At 38.3% G+C, this 23032-nt stretch overlaps 1 protein-coding gene across 4 annotated transcripts; it reads right to left on the reverse strand.

The window, feature by feature from the left end:
* Positions 1-6865: 6865 nt before the first annotated feature.
* On the reverse strand, positions 6866-22867 carry pwwp2b (PWWP domain containing 2B). 4 transcript variants are annotated; one of them, XM_067385697.1, is made up of 4 exons: positions 22642-22763; positions 15616-15656; positions 13900-15535; positions 6866-10959 (listed from the first exon to the last, which is right to left on the reverse strand). In XM_067385697.1, the coding sequence occupies exon 3, from the start codon at positions 15382-15384 to the stop codon at positions 13900-13902; it is 1485 nt and encodes a 494-aa protein (XP_067241798.1). In that variant the 5' UTR covers positions 15385-15535; positions 15616-15656; positions 22642-22763; the 3' UTR covers positions 6866-10959. The 4 variants fall into 4 exon arrangements, with proteins under 4 accessions (XP_067241798.1, XP_067241801.1, XP_067241799.1 ...); XM_067385700.1 differs by lacking the exon at positions 22642-22763 and adding an exon at positions 16034-16127; XM_067385698.1 differs by having other exon boundaries at positions 6867-10959; positions 15616-15713; positions 22642-22731.
* Positions 22868-23032: the final 165 nt, after the last annotated feature.

Consider the following 23032-nt stretch of genomic DNA (forward strand, 5'->3'; position numbering starts at 1 on the left):
TTTCATCCGGATATACGGTACAATAAAGAAGAAAAGATGAGCGCAACTTCCCTTTCATGATGACTTAAACAGATGCTTTTATCCAAGATAGATAGATAGATAGATAAATAGATAGATAGATAGATAGATAGATAGATAGATAGATAGATAGATAGATAGATAGATAGATAGATAGATAGATAGATAGATAGATAGATAGATAGATAATCAGACCTTTATTTTTTGGGGAAATTCACAGTATGAACAGAAAATTCTGCCTTTTTGAAGTGAGCCTCATCTTCCTCCGCCGCTCTTATTGTGGAATTTTTTCCAGTATAATGATGACCAGATTGACACAGCTCCATCAGTCAGCAGCTCATTGACTTGCGAGCGCACGGCCTCATGGGAATCAAAGCCTTGGGCTTGTCTTTTCATATCAACTGGATTCTGGTCACAGACTCTGGCCGCTGTCCAATCACATGATACCAGAGGGAATCGTGGGTGAGGAACGTGTGGCTCCCTGATGCATTGTGCATTAGATGATGAGAAAATCCTGAAGAAAATACAAACCCTTTCTGTTCATTTACTGATGGAGCAAATAACACATGTGTCATGAAACATTTACAACTCATACACCGCAAAAAACAGTGTTGTTCCTCAGTGTTTTTGATATGTTGAATATGTTGAGAATCTACATATTTAATTCAAATCTCATATTTTGAATCCAATTCGAATCTTCATATTTAATTCTGCTTCAAATGTAAAGGTACAACATCATCTTTTAGTTTATAACTTTATGGGAATTAAATGTTACAGACAAACTTCTAAGAATACTGTAATAAAAAGATCAAAGCTGTCACATGTTGAGTGACTCGATTACGTGCTATGCTTTGAGAATGACACACTGAACTCCAGCTGAGACTGACTCAATGCGTTTCTTTCTGTACCTGAAGAGTGACACGCATGCACGCACACACACACACGCACGCACGCACACACACACACAAAAACAGAAAACAGAAATATAAAATTGCATTGGTTTAAACAACAAAACTATGCAATGTCCATTCCAATGACTGCAGGGTCTGAAAGGGTTAAGTTTTGAAGTTGCAATAGGTGGAAATGTTTCACAGTGAGCAATACAAAAATAACACTGTGCAGTATTTGTTCTCTCTGGGACTCATTACCCACAAATCCCTTTGGTGTCTGACTGACACACACAACTAGAGGATGCATGAGCAAATCTCACCTTAGAGAAAATGATTATCATGAAGGGTTACTGACATCAGATATAGATTAAACCAGAGGAGAATGTAACTACAAACACTATGATATATATACATAGGCTATATTTAGCCGATTATTCAGAGTGATATCTGACGATACCGATAGCTTGGGGGTTCTGCCTTTTATACCTTCTTTTAAATTAATGATAATTTAATAATTAGTCATTCTATTTTTAATTATCATATTTTTTAAGAAATCCAAATAAAAACTTAATTCTCTCCATTTCATCAACTTGATTCAGAGTACTGGTCTCTCAAATTAATATTAACACACATTAACTAAACTCTGAAGATTAAATTAATATTTCTTAACTTTCTGAATGTTATTTATTCATATTATTACTATTAATACTGAACATCAAATTGGTTTCTTAGCATTTTCTTTACACAAGGCACAAACTCTGTGCATATTATATATAATATCAGGGATATATCGGCCCTGATAGCGTAAAAATGTGTGTGTGTGTGTATATATATATATATATATATATATATATATATATATATATATATATATATATATATATATATATACACACACATACTGAATATATTTATATGTACATCTATCTATCTATCTATCTATCTATCTATCTATCTATATATATATATATATATAGCAATAAGCAGTTTTCTCTCTTTCTCTCAACTGCATTAATAACTGTATCAACTGTATTATTCCGCTATCAATGGCTCAAGCCTCTGTTACTAGTTCTGAAATGTCATTTTGGAATTTTCAATGGAGGCTTGAGATGAGATGCGTAAGAAATTAGTCTAGAGTGTTTTAAAGGTGCTACAGAGGATGTTTTGTTTTATTACTTGAAACTGTCTTTACTAACTGATAAAAGACTATTTATTTGGTGCACTGAAAGGAATAATATTAATATACATCATCTGTGCACGAGGTAGGGCCTTAAAAACATCAGCCAATCACGTAAACGATTGGCCCTCTGGCTTGTCAATCACTGCCGTGACGTTACTTGTGAGAGACGAGCGCGGCTGCGCGCTCCAGTAACTTTCCACACTCCACAGGCACCGCATGCAATGTTTTTGTCAGGAGACAGGAGTAACAACTGCAGATTATGAGTTACCTGCGGTGAGTCCAACATAATGAATCCACTAACACGACACAGCGAATGCCGGAGTTCAACACTCGTGTTCCAATACTTGTGCATGAGTTTTGGGAGGCGTTCCCTCGAAATGAGCTGTGAAGGAGGGGGGTTGTTCTTACACATGCGCTCAGTATCTTGAGGTGTGGTAAGTATAAGCGGAATAATTGACTCTGCTTCACATCATGGCCGCATTAACACCTCGGGTGTGCATTATTTTTTAAAGAATTCAATGGCCGTTGTCAATTATGTCAGGCTTTACAGGGTTAATATATAAATGCACAAGTCACTTTGACACTGTGGAATCTTAAAGTTTCCAATGTGTGCTGCACTTTTAATCTGAATCCCAGAGGAAAACACCAAGCAGTGGGGGAGGAAGCACTCTCTCTCTCTCTGTGTCTCTGTCTTTCTTTAACATGTTGACAGATGTTCAGCACAGGCCTGCAGTGAACAGACACACAACAACACAATATATCCATCCTGCTTTTCACAGACTCACAAAACTTCAGTTTCATGAGACTTAACTGGAGTTCCTGTCGCTCTGAACGTCTCGTAGGGCAAATATTTACACAGTCTGTTTGGTTATGTTAACATTTGAACCTATGCTGAGGAGCATCTGAGGATTTATGGTGTTTGGGGGATGGGGTTGTTTGAGATGGTCTGCTGAGAAGAGCTTCAGCCATTCTGTTCCTCTCGTGGCCTGCAGAATCTCCTGCCATCAGAGAGTATTTACCACAGCCCAGCTCCCTTCTGTCCTCGTCGGACACATCGGCCTTTCCCGTCAACGCTCACTGATCCTTCTGTCAGTGCTGCGTTATCAAGATGTTCTGAACACAGAATCTGATGTTTAGCAGAATCTTAACACTGCACTTTTTCTATATAACTGAAGTACGACAGCGGTGAGTGTTACCTCCAAAAACAGCAAAAGCATGCTGTTTTTTGGGTGTGAAATATCATTCTGCCAGTGATTGGACACTGTACTACTGTCCCGTTGTTTTGAAGCAGGTTATTAAAGCAGATGAAATGCTGCTCAGCTGAATGTGAAGCACCTGCTGTGTGTGAAGTGATCAATACTGAGATCTTGGACACAACATCACTAATTTCAGCGGCAGAAGAAGACATCAATAAGGCTCAGATGATGCCCACACTCAATGACACACACAGCATAACGTGCTCAAGACGTCTCGAAAGAGAAAAGAAAGATCCATATGGGGTCTTGGAGAGCAGCCAGAGCTCTGGTTTGTTTTCAAGACACTGAACAAAGAAATAGTGCGTGTTTCTGACCTTAACTGCTCTATGAGTGAATCTGATGATCAACAAGACCAGCTCATATCCATACCTAAACCCTAAGATAAAAACACATTTTACTATAAAAGATTTAAAGGTGCCCTAGAATTAAAAATTTAATTTACCTTAGCATAGTTGAATAACAAGAGTTCAGCACATGGAAATGACATAAAGTGAGTTTCAAACTCCATTGTTTCCTCCTTCTTATGTAAATCTCATTTGTTTAAAAGACCTCTGAAGAACAGGCGAATCTCAACATAACACCGACTGTTACGTAACAGTCGGGATCATTAATATGTACGCCCCCAATATTTGCATATGCCAGCTCATGTTCAAGGCATTAGACAAGGGCAGCCAGTATTAATGTCTGGATCTGTGCACAGCTGAATCATCAGACTAGGTAAGCAAGCAAGAACAATAGCGAAAAATGGCAGATGGAGCAATAATAACTGACATGATCCATGATTACATGATATTTTTAGTGATATTTGTAAATTGTCTTTCTAAATGTTTCGTTAGCATGTTGCTAATGTACTGTTAAATGTGGTTAAAGTTACCATCGTTTCTTACTGTATTCACGGAGACAAGACTGTCATTATTTTCATTTTTTAAACAGTTGCAGTCTGTATAATTCATAAACACAACTTCATTCTTTATAAATCTCTCCAACAGTGTGTAATGTTAGCTTTAGCCACGGAGCACTATCAAACTCAATCAGAATCAAATGTAAACATCCAAATTACGCGATTAGACATGCTGTATGACGAACACTTTGTAAAGATCCATTTTGAGGGTTATATTAGCTGTGTGAACTTTGTTTATGCTGGTTAAGGGGTGGGGAGCACGAGAATTTAAAGGGGCCGCAGCCAGAATCGGCGCATATTTAATGATGCTCCAAAATAGGCAGTTAAAAAAGTAAATTTAAAAAAATCTATGGGGTATTTTGAGCTGAAACTTCACAGACACATTCAGGGGACACCTTAGACTTATATTACATCTTGTGAAAACACGTTCTACGGCACCTTTAAATATTTATTTACATATTTTAATATACAACCTATAATTTATTTGTTTTAAATTTTATAAAAGTATATATATATATATATATATATATATATATATATATATATATATATATATATAAGATTTAAAATTTTAAAATACTGCAAGAAAACGTTGTTTACAGTGAATTTATAACAGCTAATGGTTGTTGTTAGGCACGACACAGGGTTTATTGCTTTTATAAAATGGTTACCAAACAAAATACAAATATTAAAGCCAAAAAATATGTATCAATGCAACTTTCATGAAGTAAAATCATTAAAAGGCTTCCTTCCGCTGAAAAAAATAGTCCCTGACCCTGAACAGCAACAGAAGTTACATTTATTACGCCATTAGATGGCGGCAAAGAAGCGAGTCACTCATATTCATATTGAAACTTGTTGTTGTGAACAAGGCGCAAATGACAAAGGCTTTGACTGGCGCTGTTAGTGTCAGCAGGGCACGGGAAACCCCATTAAATGTTAAAAGGACAAGATCGCAGCAGACATTCAAACCGATTTTTTATTATGAACATAGAACTGACTGACATGAAGGAAAATGCTAATGCAGGTAATACACTCGGTCACTCGATATCTCTCTCACAATACTCTTCTACATAATGCAGTAAGCTTCAATGAACAATATCAGTTGAGAACAAACTTATGTATATGTTACCAAGAGTGGTTGCTAAGACAGACGCAGCAACATTTTAAATTCGAACGAGGTTCAGAATCAAGGGCTGGAAATATCAGTTTTGTAATTTGAAATATATAATTTATATAATTTTATAAAATATATTTTATAATTTCTTTTATAAAACTATATATTGTAATCTTATGCAAAAATATATTTTAGAATTTCTTTTTATAGATTTTACCATTTTTTTCATGATGACATTATTTTCAAGACATTTAAACCCCCAGTTCCCATTATTGCAGTTCTCCTAACTGTAATACACTAAAGAAAACCATACTGTCCGAATATCTGTCCATAACATCAGCATATATTAAATTCAGGACAGCAAACACTACCATGATGCATTAATGAAAAATATAAACACGTAATGTCATGAAAAGAATGTCTCAATGCTTTTCTCATATCTTTTGAATATAAGGTGAGGTATGAACATTTTTGCACAGTTTTCCTGACATTCACCCATTTAGTCATCAGCACAGGAAATGAATCCATAAACTCAGCAGTATGAAAAAGCACCTCATTATTTTTACAGCAAACAGCTGACAGCAGATGATAATGACAGCATTGAGGAATTATTTCATGACTAGTTAAACCGCTGAAGACGCTTTGACTCACTATGAGTTTCTGTGGTCTGAAAGAACTTATCTGCTCATCTGGACTTTATAGAGTGTCTTTATACTGTATACCAGCAGCTAGTGCTTTTATTATTTCTCTGCGGGTTAAATTAGAGCCTGTGCTGAAGTTTAACACAAACCAACACTCTTAAGAAAAGTTTCCATGGAACCTTAAAGTGTTCTGTCTGCAGCTTCATAATTAGAACCTTTTTGGCATAAAGTGTTCTTTAAAATGGAGTCAAGAACACTATATAGAATGCCACTGAGTGTTTGAGCTCTAGTAATAGTGATAGCAGCACTAAACTCAATGTGTTTCTGAGTTGTTTCAGGTAAGTGAATGAGACGAGGGACTTTTCTCTCCACACATGCGTGTTTTTAGATCAACAATGCCAAAGGGAATCTCAGGAAACTCAATAACACCTGGAGACACAAAACACACTCTGGAGAGCAACATTAAGGAGTGTGTAATCGCTGCTTTCCCCAGCTGGAAGGAGCGGCAGATGGTACGGGGGTGTGGGGGGGGAGCTCACAACACCCAGAACCGGCTCCGGTTTCAGTGAGACTTCATCACCATACTGGGTCGGTGCTGGAGAAGAGCTCATGTCAGATGCTTTAATACATTATAAACGACAAGAACTACAGATCCTGTTCTCCAACAGAACTGTCCATCTGATTCTGTCATCATCTACTCACCCTTATGTCATGTATGTGCTTCTGTATTTTATGATGTCAAATTTTCAATAAAAAACAAAACAACGGCTGGTGATGTACAAGATGGACACTATGATTTGTTTTTTGGTGTTTCTCAGAAGATCATCAAGCATGGAATGACATAGAAATGATGAATGTGTGAAATATCTCTTTAAGAATGTATAATATACTGTTTTAACTCAGAAATATGGCACAGTATGAAAGTGAAATGAGTTGCAAACGCAGTGCAAAATAGGTGTGTGAGAGTGTGTAAGTGTGTGTATACACACGAGTGTGTGTTTATGTGAGTGAGTATGCGAGTGTGTGAGTATGCGAGTGTGTAAGAGTGTGTGTAAGTGCGTGTGAGAGCATGAGTGTGAGTGTGTGAGAGTGTATATGTGTGCGTGATGAACTTTCAGACCAGAAGAGTAAACACCGCTCGGTGAGGTCAGGACTTTAGTTACACAGATAAGCCAGACTATTGTGAGTAGGTCTGATTACACAACACTGCAGAAAGCTTTACTAACAGATCATTCAATCAGCTTTTGAGATGGTGAATCCACCAATGAAATAAAAGGTTAAATATAGCCAATGGAATATGAAACTCAAGTTTTTCAAAGTGGAGACTGACGCTGTGTGTATTTTCAGTTTCCATCTCTTCCAAGTCAATCGGTGAAGCACATCATGGAAATACTCATTCATTTGAGCCTCAAAAACACTCATTGAGATCCTGAGCTGTTGTGGCTGTAAACACTAATTCACATCTGACACAAAAGCAGAAACTTTGTTTAGGCAACAGCTATGAAAAACATTGAGTTTGATAGCAGAACAGATGACCGACTAACATAATGAGCAATAGTGAGATTTACCTCATGCCATGGGTGTAAAAACTACTAGTTATACAAAAGTATAGATAGTAAGTGAAAATTTTACAAGTATCTGTAATACATAAATATACGTAACACTTTACAGTTAGGTCTTATTTATTAACATAAGTTAATGCATTAACTAACATGAACTATATGATAAAATGCATTAACTAACAGATACAACTTTTGATCTTAACATTAACTGAGATTAATAATGCTGTAGAAGTTTTGATTGTCAGTTCATGCTAACTAATGAAACCTTATTGTAAAATATACCTGAAAGTAAAAAAATACAACTTGCATATTAAAAATGAAGTAACCTAGCTAAAAAAAGAGGATATTCTTGTTTAATCATTTTCAGTCTCTCAAAGTGAATTCCAAAAAATGTTGCCAGTCATAACTGATAACGATAACTATATTAGCGTCCACACCAGCACACAATATTGTTCTGTTTATTGTAAGTGCTGCATTTTTGTCGCTTTAAATGCTCAAACTCAAAGTAGGATGGATCTGTGCTGTTATCGTTATAGTTCTTTTACTATTCTTTTACATTTAGAATTATTTTTCAAACTATATCTTTATCATCTTTGGTGTGAACAGGACTTATCTAGAAATAAAATTGTAAGGAGGAAAAAGTACTATTTTTTTCTTAAGAAATGTACATACAAGTAGTCAATAGAACAAAACATTTTATAATCAAGATACAGTTAATGGAGAAGCAAAATAACTGAAGATAAGTCTTTAATGAAAAATGTATCAAAATGAAGCGAGTTTTTGCTTAAAACAAGAACAAACATTTGCCAATGGGGTCAGAGAAATAAACAAAGGGGACCTATAATGCCCCTTTCACAAGTCTCCAGTGTGCCCAGAATGTGTCTGTGAAGTTTCAGCTCAAAATACCCCACAGATCATTTATTATAGCTTGTCATATTTGCCCCTATTTGGGTGCGAGCAAAAACACACCATTTTTGTGTGTGTCCCTTTAAATACAAATGAGCTGCTGCTCCCGGCCCCCTCTCCAGAAGAGGGCGGAGCTTTAACAACTCAACAACAAGAAAGCTGGAGAATCTCACGCAGACAAAATGAGGATTGTCAGTAACGGTGTTCAGCCTTACATTGTTCAAACCGGAGTCGACACTGATGGAGAGACTCAGGAAGAAGTTACAACTTTTAGACGTTTCTGAACGGTTAGTGGATAAATTTATGTAGTTGCTGTGGAGTTGATTCAACTCATCCACTAGCATGTGCCGTCATGTTCATCTTTTGTGCAAATCCAGTGTTGAATTGACTCGTTTCTGAAGCAGTCCAGCATAAAATGACGGAATGACAACAACACTCTACTACAACAACTCTTCCTCTTCTCTAAAGCAGCCCAACATGGCCACACCCCCTTTGTTGCGTGTTCTTGGGGGCGGGGTTTATGTAAATTTTGGGGTTTGTGATGTTATCAACCAGAGAAGCAGCTCGTTGTAGTCCCTACCAGCCATTTGTTGTAGTCCTTAAACAGAGAATTCTGTAAAAGAAAAAAAAATCTCCATTTGCATTGAACTTTGAGCGTCGGAACTTTGCAGATGTTGTTTATGATCAAACAGCAACATTACACACTAACTAAAGTTTAAAAAGAGAAATCATTAATCAACCACCCTTTCAATTCAAAGGGAAAACAATATTTTTCTGAGCCCATTGACAGATATTTTTCCTTGTTTTAAACACAAACTCTCTTCATTTTCATACATTTTTCAGTAAACAAGACTTAACATCTTCAGTCATTTTGCTTCTCCAGGAAATGTATCTTGATTTAAGAATGTTTAGATATTTGTGTTGGAAAACAAGACAAAAACACTGAGGAAGAGCATCATTTTGTGCTGCAGTGTTTAAACTGCACTTGAATAAAAAAAAAAAGTAAAAACTAAAAAAAGTCAAATATACAGTAATCTCAATATTTCACACCCGACTCACGCATAGGCAACCCAATAGCATTTTGAAAGTAAACCACTTTGCCGTGCCCACGTGCAAAAGAACACTGCAGAAAGAACATTGCTTTTATATTTTATTCTATTTACAGCACATAAAAAATCCACCGCTGAGCAGTGGGTGGTGGCAGATATAAAGCACTCGATGCCTGCAGAGAGTCCATAATCATAAGCCAGCTGGAAAAATGCACCAAAACCTGCGACTGTACTTCACTTCGAGCTTAAAATACACCTGGAGCGGCGCGAGATCTTGAGCGAGACCTCTTGAAACGCTCGCGTCCCGAAGGTCAGTCCGGCCATCTCAACAACTCCGATGCGTCACAGCAGACATACAGATACTCAAGCCCACGTACGCCTCCACTCATTCAGCAGACACATGATTGAACACGCTGCTTTTTATGCTTTAATGAAAGAGACGGTGCATAGGAGCGTACAGTTCTGTCCATATCTCCAGTGGAACATTTCATAAGGAGGAAAGCAACGATGTCTAATGTAAATCAGGCTAAACGTGGTAATACAGTGTACACAACTTCCTGAAAGCGTCCTTTAATTCGAAATCTGTTTAATAAAAATTAAAAATCACTTCAAAAGCGATGGGTTGGCTCCTCCGAGAGTCTGCAAACAACGAGTTCACAGCAGGCCACCAAGGTATGGATAAAGTGCTTCTCTTAACGTGACATTAAATAATTAAAGCAAAAGAAAACATCACATAATCAGAGCGAAATAAGAAAATGGAGGACAGGAGATATATTTCTTCAAGGGGACAGAAAACTAGGTGGAGAGAGAGAGAGAGAGAGAGAGAAAGTGAAGCGACGGACAAACTGACATACTGCATGGTGTAAGACCTACATGATGCAAAAGGGAATTTCACATTTTCTTAATCTGAAGAAACAGACAAAGTAAGACTTGTCGTTTAGGTTTCATAATACGGATATTCGTCAGTCCGTTCCGTTCTGGCGTCCAGTCATAAACGGACAGTGAAGCAAACCGTCAGTCATAAGAAACAGCAGCAGTGTGATCTTACAGGATTATTTCGAGGCCAGTCACCGGTCGAGTGTTTTTCGTGAATAAATACATTCGGATTTAGTGTCAAGCTACTTGTTCTAATATAATGTATGTCCTAAAAAACAAACAAACGAAAGATGGAGAGACAAACAAAGAGGAGATGGGGGAATTGTTCGCTCCGAATCGTCTTTTAAGATGTTCCCACGTTCTCCTTGTGGCCCCTCAAACTCAGTCTGCTCATCACAAGGCAGACATTTTCTTCCAACAGTCGTGTGTGGGGGAGGAAAAAAGCACCTTCCCCTCATGGTATCCGTGGCAAATGAAGGCGCTCTCCGTCCTGGGAGGCTGCCACATACTGGGAGCGCCTGCAGACCCCTGAATGACAGCCAGTCCACTGCCGTCCTCGTCCTCTACGGAGAGAAAACAAACATGAAACGCTAAGAGGTTTAGAAATATACTTTTAATTCATCTATTCAGCACTGACAAAAAATATGCAATTAATTAAAACACAATATTTGTGTGCACTGTGCATTTCTATGATTCGAGTATCACGATAACCAGCTAACATCAAACCACTGAGAGATTGCTGCAAGTTGAGGACATTACGTAAAGAGCATACGTATGTATTTAATAAATGGTGATGCATAAAAAAATGCATGCATAAAAATGCATGCAAAAAATAAAAATGCATAATGCAAAAAAAGATGCATAAAAATGCATGAATAAAAATGCATATTGCAAAAAAAAGGATGCATAAAAATGCATATTTTTTTATTTCTACAGCGCTTTATACAATACAGATTGTTTCAAAGCAGCTTCACAGTAATAAACAGGAAAATAATGATCAATGATGCAAACATCAAATATAAGACAAATTAAACAAAATAATAAAATGCACCACTGAAGTTTGGATCTGCAGGCATGAAGTCATGCAAAGCACAGTCTAGATGACTAAATATGGCTGCAGGCAAATTCAAGAGTCCAAACACTGGCAGTGGGAGCGGCTTGTGAACTTGAGACAATATTGAACCAAGACAGCATCTGATCCTCAATAAACATGAGGTGACCTAGCAATCTCCAAAGAAACTGAGGCCATGGGAACCAACCGGGAAGTTAAAGACGATTCTATGCTAAACTAATCAAAAATCAAGTCTGTTTTCAGTCTAATAGTGTTTGGGCATCATTGCTTCAAGAAATTCAAAGAAAATGTGCACCTAAAAGAAAAAATATGTCATGTATCCACCTTCATGTCATTCCAAACTGTATGACTTACTTTCTTCTGCGGAACACAAAAGTAGAAGTTCAGCCCTATGTTCATGCTGCTCTTTATAACTAAAGCAGACTAGGAAAGGTTTTACAGCCCTGATCAAAGTATAAATAAATACTGTATAAATACTTAAGTATTTATACTATAAATACTGTATATCTTTGCCCAAGACTCAAGGCAAACCATGCAATAGAGATTTGTGTGAGGAACAGATTGAAATCATCACAGTGCATCACAAATGTGCCATGTTTATGGAGAAGCATAAATGAGATGTAAGAACTATAGTGGAAAACAAAAGCCCAGTCACCATACTGTCATTGTGCAGCAGCGTCAACATACTTGCAAAATTTACTTTTGTGTTCCACAGAAAAAGTTGTAGTCATTCGGACTTAGAAAGACACGTGAATAAATGATGATAGAGTTTGAAATTTTGTTTTTTAAAAGAAAAAGCAAAGATAAAAACGTACAAGGGTAACACTGCATGCAATGCACCTGATGAGTCAAATGCATCAAACAGACAGAAAAAATTCAGTCAAGATATGCACAGTTAAAAAGGATCCCTAAAGATACTAATACAAGGCCTTTCTTTAGGGATTAGGGATTGCACTGATTAATTGATCCACAATGTGGCAAAACTGCCAGCCGAAAAAGAAACAAGATAAGCAAAACAACAACAGCAAACTACTGGAGATGCAACAAAAACAGATGCCTGCGTTGGTGAGCGCTTGCGTGAAGGAGTTCAGAGATTGACGCAACTCTGAGGGTTGCTTTTTTTACTTTTTTAAAAAAAAGATGTAATATAAGTCTAAGGTGTCCCCTGAATGTGTCTGTGAAGTTTCAGCTCAAAATACCCCATAGATTTTTTTTTTTTATTAATTTTTTTAACTGCCTATTTTGGGGCATAATTAGAAATGAGCCGATTCAGGGTGTGTGGCCCTTTAAATCTGGTGCTCCACACCCCAAGAGCTCGCGCTTGCCTTAAACAACATAAAAAAAGTTCAAACAGCTAATATAACCCTCAAAATGGATCTTTACAAAGTGTTCGCCATGCAGCATGTCTAATCGCGCAAGTACAGTGTTTATTTTGATGTTTACATTTGATTCTGAACGAGTTTGAGGCTATGCTCCGTTGCTAACGACTAATGCTACACTGTTGGAGAGATTTATAAAGAATGAAGTTGTGTTTATGCATTATATAGACTGCAAGTGTTAAATAATGAAAATAGCGACGGCTCTTGTCTCCGTGAATACAGTAAGAAACGATGGTAACTTTAACCACATTTAACAGTACATTAGCAACATGCTAACGAAACATTTAGAAAGACAATTGACAAATATCACTAAAAATATCATGTTATCTTGAATCATGTCAGTTATTATCGCGCCATCTGCCATTTTTTGCTATTATCCTTGCTTGCTTACCTAGTCTGTTGATTCAGCTCTGCACAGATTCAGACGTTCTGCCCTTGTCTAATGCCTTTCATAATGTTGGGATCATGGGCTGGCATATGCAAATATTGGGGGCGTACACCCCGACTGTTACGTAACAGTCGGTGTTATGTTGAGATTCGCCTGTTCTTCTGAGGTCTTTTAAACAAATTAGATTTATATAAGAAGGAGGAAACAATGGAGATTGAGACTCACTGTATGTCTTTTCCATGTACTGAACTCTTGTTATTTAACTATGCTGAAGTAAATTCAATTTTTGAATCTAGGGCACCTTTAAGCTGTACGCATACGCTTTCCGTCAAAATCGAAGTATGCTTTGGGCTTAAATGGTTAGTTCACCCAAAAATGAAAATTCTGTCATGTACTCACACTCATGTCGTTCCACACCCATAAGACTTTCATCCATTAACACAAATGGATTTATTTTAGGATCTCTTCATGAATGTTTTAAAGTATCAGAGTTTTGGGTGAATAGACTTTCAATGGAGAGGCAGAATACATTAAAAATATCTTCATTTGTTTCAAGAAGTCTTACAGGTTTGGAATGATATGAGGGTGAGTATAAATTACAGAATTTTCAGTTTTGGGTGAATAACCTCTTTAACAGTATAATGACAAGCAAAGAAAGACTCACCTAAGTTTCGCAGTGAGCCAGTAGAGAAGTGATTTCCGCGCTCATGTGTCCCACTGCCTTGGCGGCCTCCATGATGGCACGACGGTACATCCCTTTCTTTTTGCGGTTGAAGCGTGACCTGAAGAATTCGCGGAACGGCGACAGTTTGGCAACCGAGAGTTGGGAGGTGGTGGGGGAACCAAACCAGGACACTTTAGCTTCAGGCCAAGGAGCATCAACCTCGCCTTCTTCTCTACGAGTACCGCTAATACTTAGTATCCGAGCAGGCCACCAAGGGAAGCCGTGAATCTTTCCCCAAACAACATCACCTACTGTCACAGCATAACCTTCCTCGGTCACGCACTTAGTCATGCTGCGAGTGTGCAGTCGTACGGTTAGAGGTGGAACAGTCTTGCTTTCCCCTTGAGAGGAAGACGACACTGAGATGTCGTCACCTGGAGCGAGATCGCACAGTTCTGGCGACGTGCCATCCGAGCTGAACGACTTGGACTCATCTAGACTGTCGCTGCTGCACACGGAAAGGCTCGAAGAGTCTGCTTTCCTCTTCCGGAAGTTAATGAGTAAAGTCAGGTCACCGTGCCGTTCGACTTCCTCACCTGACCAAAGTTCTAGCGAGTTCTTCTCCGCACCATCCTCGGATTGACAGTTGGGAACTCTGGGGCTTCTTCTCTGGGCGCCACTGACCAGTTCTGCCTCGTACACGGACACCTGCTCCGCTCCATCGGCCCGGGATCTTAAGCGTATCTTGGGCGATGGGGCCTCTGGACTAGCCAACTTTGGGAGCTTGAGTTTGGGAATGGAAATGGTAAGACCTGTTCGGATGGCGTCCATTGGCGGTTGCACTACTTTCTGGGATTCCTTGGAGGTGTCTCTTTGTCCGTGGCCATTCTGCAACAACTGTTTTGGACAGAAGGGTTTGACAGAACCGTGTACTCTTGAGGGGATCTTCATTACTTCGCCTTTACCTTGTGGAGTGCTATAGGAGATCTTAATTACAGGACTGTGGGGAATCACGTCCCCTCCGGGAAACTTCTCATCGTCTTTCTTGTCCTTTCGAAAGCGTTTGCTGTCGTATACCATTGAATCCTCTCTTCTCTTCGACTCCTTGCTGTTGCTGTCACCATCATCCTTCCTCTTGGCCGGAGTTGATTTAGTGTCCTCGTCTTCTTGAGGTGCGTTCTCTTTCCTGGACGTCTTGGGCACTGTTGGTCCATCTTTGCTGTCCTCATCGCTGTTTAGTGTGTTTTTACATTTCTCGCACAACACCTGCCGAGGTCTCAGTCGGATTGTGCTCATGGTCATCCTTCCAGACTCTCGACTTCGTCTTTTCTTCCTTTTGATTGGACGAGGCGGCGGTTGAGGAACCCACTGGTTGTACGTGTGCCGGACCCACATGGGCTGCGGGAAGGGAGCACCCTCAAAGTACGGAGGGTACGTCGGCTGGCCCGGCTGTACTGGGATGGGTACGGGGGCAGGAGGTGCCATCGCTGGCTCCGTGTTCTCATCTTTTGGTCGCTGTGAAGGCTGACTAATGGGTTTAGAAGGAGCCTCTTCACTCAAGACTTCACAGTCTGGTCTCAATATGAGGCTCTCTTCTGTTTTTCCAACAACGTCTGGAAGGCAAAACAGCCCAGTCCTATGGAAGAGAATCAAGAGGGAAATATAAGAGCCAAGCACTTTCACACTAACAGAATCAGAGTGATGGAGGTTAATTACCAGAAGTACTGCACTTCTGTGCATTGTAGAGCTGCATGATTCTGTATAAGTTGAGAATAACATTTTTTTTAAATAGAGATCACAAATCCCCCATGATTCTGAATAGACAACAAAACAAAATAACATGTAATTTACTAGAGGTTCAGACAAAATGTTAATTGCTACAGTCTAAAAAAAAAAAATGCATTTACTTTGAAACTAACTTTTTAAAAATCAGTTTGAGTGAATGATTCAATGACTCAATCATAAAGACTTCACTTGTTTCATTACTGGTGAATCAGCATTTTTGAATGAATCATCTCTTGAATGAATGATTCAATAGCAAATACATTTTAACTCGTCGCCACCTACTGGTGTAACAATGTAATTCACACAATCTGTATTTGAAGCATCAAGTTACTTTCAAAAGGAGACTTACTCTATTTTGATCACTACTGCAGACATCAGTGTTTGTATCCGAACTATAAACTTTTATCCCAGTACTTCTGTGTAAATTAGAATTATTGTAAGACAGAAATAACAATACTGTGTGGTTGAAAAGACTGTTTCAGAAGCTGTTTCATAACTATACATGACAACTGCTTTCTCTCAATGAGCAGCAGCGCCAATGCAGATCTGAATGTTCGCTGTGATCTTAGAATCTTTGTCATTTAGGAATAAGATTGCGTGCGTGTTTAATGATTAATCATGCAGCTTAAGGCACAATGGGCAACACAACAGTTTCCTGATTATTGTGATAAACTAGTGATAACTTTATTAATAATCAAGACTTTTATTTAAGGGCATGACACACCAAGTCGATGATCGGCCATTGGGTAATCAGTGAGCATCAGTTGGGCTAGTTTTTGAGCATAAGCATGTTGAATAGGCGTCGGCCGTTGGGAAAAGAGATCACTTTTAATGACAGTAACAAAGAAAGCAAACGATGAAGACTAGGGCACACACATAAAATTTACCTTCATCTTCATCTTGTTGGAGCATATGCAAATATTTTCACAACGACATGGCCGTATGTAGCCTATTTAATATAAGTGAAGACAAACCGATCAGCATGATTCATATTCAAAATGGTAATAGAGGGCTGCTTTGATTACGGTTCATATATTCGCATTCCTAGTTCACATTCCCTTTTTTGAATGGCAAATACAGACTACTGCTATCTGTTGTTGTGGATAGGCACAGAACATAAACGCTGGTTGGCCGTCTTTTCATCTCTGCTAGTTCTTTGACGTCGGTTTGGTGTGTACTGGCCTTCAAAGTGAAGAATGTAATTACAGTGCCAATTAAACTCAGACTCAGGCTCGGGTTTGAATTGAGATGGCAAAATCAATGCCAGCTTTTCTGTCCATACATTGTATACAATGTCTTGTGAATTGATAGCTGTCATTTAGTTATGGCAATGGGCGCGTGCAGTAGACCAATCACAGAGGATTGGGCCATCTGACCAATCAGAGCAGTGTAGGCTCATAGAAAGGAGGAGTTTAGAGAGACTGATTCTTCAAACTGCTTCTAACGAATCGTTTACGAACTGAGGTGAAATTAAATGTATATTCTGAGAAAACAAATGTTTTTTGACCCTGCATGCATGTAAACCTGTTGTAGGAGACTAGCAAAACAATATTAGAAACCTTAAAAAAGGCATATTAGGGGCACTTTACGTGAGCCATACTGAGCTGTACTATGCAGTGGAAAAGCGCCATAAGATGCAGTATAATTTAGTAAAATTCGTTTTTATTAAATGTCTATACAATTTTGAGTTATTTTAGTACTAAAACTAAACAAAAATGATAACAGTGAGCTGAAATAAAATTATTTTATTTAAAGTAATGAAAATAATGGTTTTCGTTTACAATAATAAACCTGCTACAATGGCACAGAGAAAAAAAAAAACCTTACATCACCTTTAAACGTCCTTATTTTTAACACTCATCACAGTGTTGCAAAACATTTGAAGGCTCATGAACTGAAATAATCATTTCTAATGACAAGATGACTCTTGACTGGAAAAACTAGTTAGTCAACCAGCCATATCATGCAACACAGAAACCACACCTATTTGTTTTTCATAACCTTTAAAAATACCATAGGAATCGTTTCATCTTTCAAAACTCTTAACGGTGCATTATTCTTAGAAACTCTGTTATGCTTAGAATTTAAAAGCAGTAGGGTGAATTTAAAAAAAAAAAAAAAAACACATAAAAGGTCACATTTCAAGATAATAAAGCAATTTAAGACAATTTTAGGACAACTATTATTATTTTTATTGTGGTATGATTGTCATAATTGAGCACATTATCTCACTACTGCAATTATTAGACATGGAGATTTTCTTTACGTTGCATATTTGCATGTAATGAAACAACTATTACATACAAATTCATGATAAGTTTTGTGAAATCGACCCCGTAGTTTAAAATCACACTAGAGTCTTGAGGTGAGCAGGAGCCTGTGAAAGATGCAACCTGAGCCAAAGCAATGAGCTGCACGGCTGTGCGTGCGCTGTTAGAAACCACAGACAAAGAGACCAACGGGACGGGCCCGGAACCCCCCTCCACCTCACTGAACAAAAACAATCCCATAAACCACCGGGGACACAGGGAGAGGGCCAAGAGATTTGGTTGTTTTCACATCCAGCCCTGAAATCTGATTGTGCCGGGATTATCAATTAAACCTTAGAAGGAAGTCCTGCGGGTAAAAGAGGAAGAAGCCCTCAGGCAATAAACACCAATCATTTGAGATGTTTGATGAGAAATAAAACGCCCACCCCTGAAGCTACTGTCCTCAAGGCCACAATAACTACAGGCCTACAGCATCGAGTATCAGTATCCAGAGTAAGAAACATTTCACTGCGTAATTAGAATATACTGTATATATACTGTATTATATATATATATATATATAGATATATATATATATATATATATATATATATATATAGATATATATATACTGTATTATATTATATATATATATATATACTGTATTATATTATATATATATATACTGTATTATATTATATATATATATACTGTATTATATTATATATATATACTGTATTATATTATATAGATAGATAGATAGATAGATAGATAGATAGATAGATAGATAGATAGATAGATAGAATAACAGCTGAGATGATGAATGACTAGATGCTATTTAAACACTACCAGCCCGAATGAAACACTAGCCGACTACATACTGTACACTGCTTGCTATTTATTAACAAATTAGGCATGATTCTACGCTAAACGCTTCAAAAATTTGGTGTAGAAACTATTTTCACTCAGAAATTGCTAGTCAAGTTCACACATAATTATAAAAGGAACATTGAATTAAACATGACATTTTGAAAGTCTGAAACTGTATTTTCTTTTAAAATGTACTCCAATCATTTTTGTTTTTTCTGCAACTTCCAAAAATAATTTTGTATTTTCAGCTTATTGTGGTGTGTAGCTTGTTTACAATAAAGTCTCACTGGTTAACATTAGTTTAGTTAATGCATTAACTTACAATGAGCAGTGTATTTTTACATCTTTAATTAACCTTTGTTAATGTTACAAATAAAACTGTTCATGTTAGTTCACATTGCATTAACTAATATTAACAGATACAAGTTGTGATCTAAAAAAAAAAACGTATTAGTGAATGCTGAAATGAACATTAAGATTAACTAGAATGTACATTTCCTGAAGAAAATGTGAATGGTGCTTGCAGTGGCAAAACTCGGCACTCTTGATTAGCATGATGCTAACATAATTACCGTCCTGCTAGGATGTTTTTAGCAAAATGCTAACATGATTAGCATGTTGCTAGCATGATGCTAACACCCTAAGCATGCTGCTAGCATGTTTTAAACAAAATGCTAGTCATGTTAGCATAATGCTAGCAAAATGCTAACATGATTAGCATAATACTAGCATGATGCTAGCATGATTACCATGTTGCTAGCATTATTTTAACAAGATGCTAATCATGTTAGCATAATGCTAGCAACATGCTAACATCATTAGCATAATGCTAGCATGATGCTAGCATGATTACCATGTTGTTAGCATGTATTTAACAAGATGCTAACATGATTAGCATGTTTGCTAACATGATGCTAACATGATTATCATGCTACTAGCATCATGCTAACACAATTAACATGCCACTAGCATTATTCTAACACATTTTTACTAGTTTGTGTCATGTTTAAACCTTAAGCTAATCACTATTAGCATGTAGCTATTCACTGCTAGCATGTGTAGCATGGTGGAAGTCCAGTTTGCTAGCATGAGTCAAAAGAGCCAACCGCCATGTCTCTATAATGTTCTGATGCAGAAATATAGGTGTTTCAAAACGGTTGCTAGGGTACTCTGTTTGGTTGCTAGGGAGTGGCTTGGCAGCTGCCAATGATGATACTCCAAAGGCTGCTTGACAATATAAACCAACCCCCATGTCTGTACGATGTTCTGACGCAGAGATATAGATCTTGCAAAATGGTTGCTAGGGTACTCTGTTTGGTTGCTAAGGAGTGGCTTGGCAGCTACCAATGATGATACACCAAAGGCTGCTTGCCAGTATGAATGATATAAACCAACCCCCATGCCTCTATGATATTCAGATTTGAAGATATCTGCCTATGCTTTGGGTTGCTAGGGTGCTCTATATGGTTGCTAAGGCGTGGCTATGATGTCTTTAAGGTGATTTGTGATTGGCGGTTTGCTGCCTCGAGTCAAATGAGCCCACCCTCATGTTTCTATGACACTCCTATCCAAAGATATTCCTTTGATCTTTTTCAATGGAAGTCTATGGAACTTGTTGCTATGGTTCTCTATATGGTTGCTAGGGCGTGGCTTGATAGCTTTACAATGATCCTGAGAGACTGATTGGTTGCCTGAGTAAAATGAGCCCACCCCTTGTCTCTATGACATTGTGATCCAGAGTTATGTTCAATACAAAATCCCTATGTAATTTCCCATAGTAGGAAAAACACAGTACTTCCTGGTTCATGGGCACGGCTTCACCATAGTATGTCTATGGGGCAACTTTGGGCAGCTCTTGCGCCCCAGGGGTACAACTTACACCCCATTTTGAGGTATGGTCTGAGAGAGCCTATCAGGCTCTTCAAACGTGGTAACCCACATGTTTCTATGAAATTCTCGTTAGGAGCTATTACTCATCAAAGTTTGTCCCAATGCAAAGTCTATGGGATTTTTTTCGCTACTTTTTCGCCCGCCGGACGAACATCGTACACCCGATCGCTTATAAAAGTCATAGCACACCTGTCCTCAATGAGCCGGTCGATTTGACACCTCATTCATGGGTCTATGACAAAAACTGCGGGAGGAGTAGCGCGCAGAAATTGTGTCCAGAAGAAGAAGAAGAAGAATAATAAGTATGCAGAAGAATAAGAATGGAGCTTTGCCTTTGGCAAGCACCATTAATAAATGCTGTGCTCAGTGTTAGTTCATGATAAATAATATAGGTAAACAAATGAAATGTTAATGCATATTTATAAATTAGGTGTTGTGCAAAAATGGTAGCTCGATTAAATACTATGTCAGAAAAGAAAAGAAAAGATGGCAGTTGCAATTACTTCTGGTTCATTCGTCACACTGGAAATGAAAGGTTAAGCACACTGCGTTGTGGGACACAGTATTCTATGTAGTGTGCTCAGCAAACGCACTAGATCATCCGAGTATGATATTCTGAACATAGTGCAATATGCCCAAGGACAGAGTGAACGAGCGATGATGATTCACCCAAAAACCTTCCCAGCAGGATGTGATTCATGATGACATAACAGGAACAAGCAGTGAAGCAGCATTTGAACATTTCAAAGAGATTTAATAAATCCTTCATGGCACTAAATATAAAGGCTCGAAAAGGTCCATTTTTGAACATTTCAATGAACAGTTCTTAAACCATTTTTTCTTAGTGTGAAGAACATTTTAATAATCTAAAGAACCTTTTGTGGAATGGAAAGATTCCATGGAACCATCAGTGCCAATAAAGAACCTTCATTTTTAAGAGTGCACAGGTGAGGAAAAGAACACCTAGCATATAAAAGTTAACAAGTTTTTAGATTAACCACTGATAATAAAACCTGAAAATAATATGTAAACCTGTCTTGACAGTTTATGATCTATCATAAGCTGTCAAAGTATTTGACCTTTAAACTAAATGTACTTTACAGTTATAAAAATTGAACGTTCCATGGCAATTATTTTTCTCTGATGGCCTGGAGCGCTATAAATTAAAGGTGATATAAGATTCTGATGCAACGTGTCTATAAATACCGCACAGTATCTGAGTGACATATTCAAGCAAATATCCACATCTGCATGCAGAATAAACCATCTGCAATGGAATATAACATGGAGAAGCTGTTCTTCTCAGGTTCAGTGACAAAAACTTGATTATTCCACATCAGATCCATAGAATCTGAAAATAAGCACTGGTGAAATATGGAATAAACCAATGCAGGTCATTTTAACTGTTCAAAATTGAAAGTTTGAACTTACCAAAATGCATTTAATGGTATAAAATGAATAAAACACGAATACCTGAACAATATTTGACCTTTAAACTGACTGTGTGTTCAGGCAGCCATCACAGGCTATAACAATGCCATCTGACCCTTCATGAAGAATAATGATTATTTGACTCAATTAAACAGATCCTGTGTCACAATTCATGAATGCTCGATGACAGCACTGAATGTGCATGAAAACATCAATCAGTGTTTCATCTGGAAATGCTACAAAGAAACAGCTTCAGCTGCTACATGGCTAAAAGCAGAATGCCCAACCATCACACCATCATCTGCTGCAAGACACTGAAAATCACACAATCCGACACAAAAGAGACGATTTATTCTCGTCTTTACACGTGTCTGATGATGATAATAACGATGGTGGTGGTTGCTGTTCTTCTCATTGTCTCTGAGAAAGGCCTGACTGTGTTCTCCTGGCCTGCTGTTTGGGCCCGACATCACAAAAATTGTGTTTCTGCATGAAAACACAAAGAAACGCGACTCACTTTCTGCTGCAGTCCAGTAAGATTCCCGTGTAGCTCCTCTCTCGGTACGTGAGCGTCACCACCAGCGTGTCGTTGACGATCTGGTCGACGGTCACCGGGATCCTGGAGCCGGCCCGCAGCTCCTCCGCTATAGCCTCCATGTTTTCCTTGCTCGGGTGTCCGGGTTGGCGTCGCTCGATCCCGGCCGCCGGAGCCACGGTCGCGTCGGCCTTCGCTGCTACTGCGATCCGTCAGCGCGCTCGGGAGGCTCCGCCAGGACGCGCAATGACGCCATCAACTCCACCGACGCGATTACAACGGATCCGTCGGCGGTGACATCACCAGAGAAAGACGAGAACCTCCATCTGAGCTTCTACAGCACCAAACACACATCTGCATACTGCATGTGTGT

Source organism: Chanodichthys erythropterus, chromosome 5 (assembly GCF_024489055.1).
Source record: "Chanodichthys erythropterus isolate Z2021 chromosome 5, ASM2448905v1, whole genome shotgun sequence".
In the NCBI taxonomy this organism is placed as follows: Eukaryota; Metazoa; Chordata; class Actinopteri; order Cypriniformes; family Xenocyprididae; genus Chanodichthys; species Chanodichthys erythropterus.

Bases quoted from the DNA above. Each gene is read 5' to 3' on its own strand.
- pwwp2b (XM_067385699.1), bottom strand. From the start codon at position 22,781: ATGGAGGCTATAGCGGAGGAGCTGCGGGCCGGCTCCAGGATCCCGGTG. The intron at 15,536-22,641 runs GTGAGTCGCGTT...TCTCTTCCATAG, and splicing joins TTACTGGACTGCAGCAGAAA to GACTGGGCTGTTTTGCCTTC.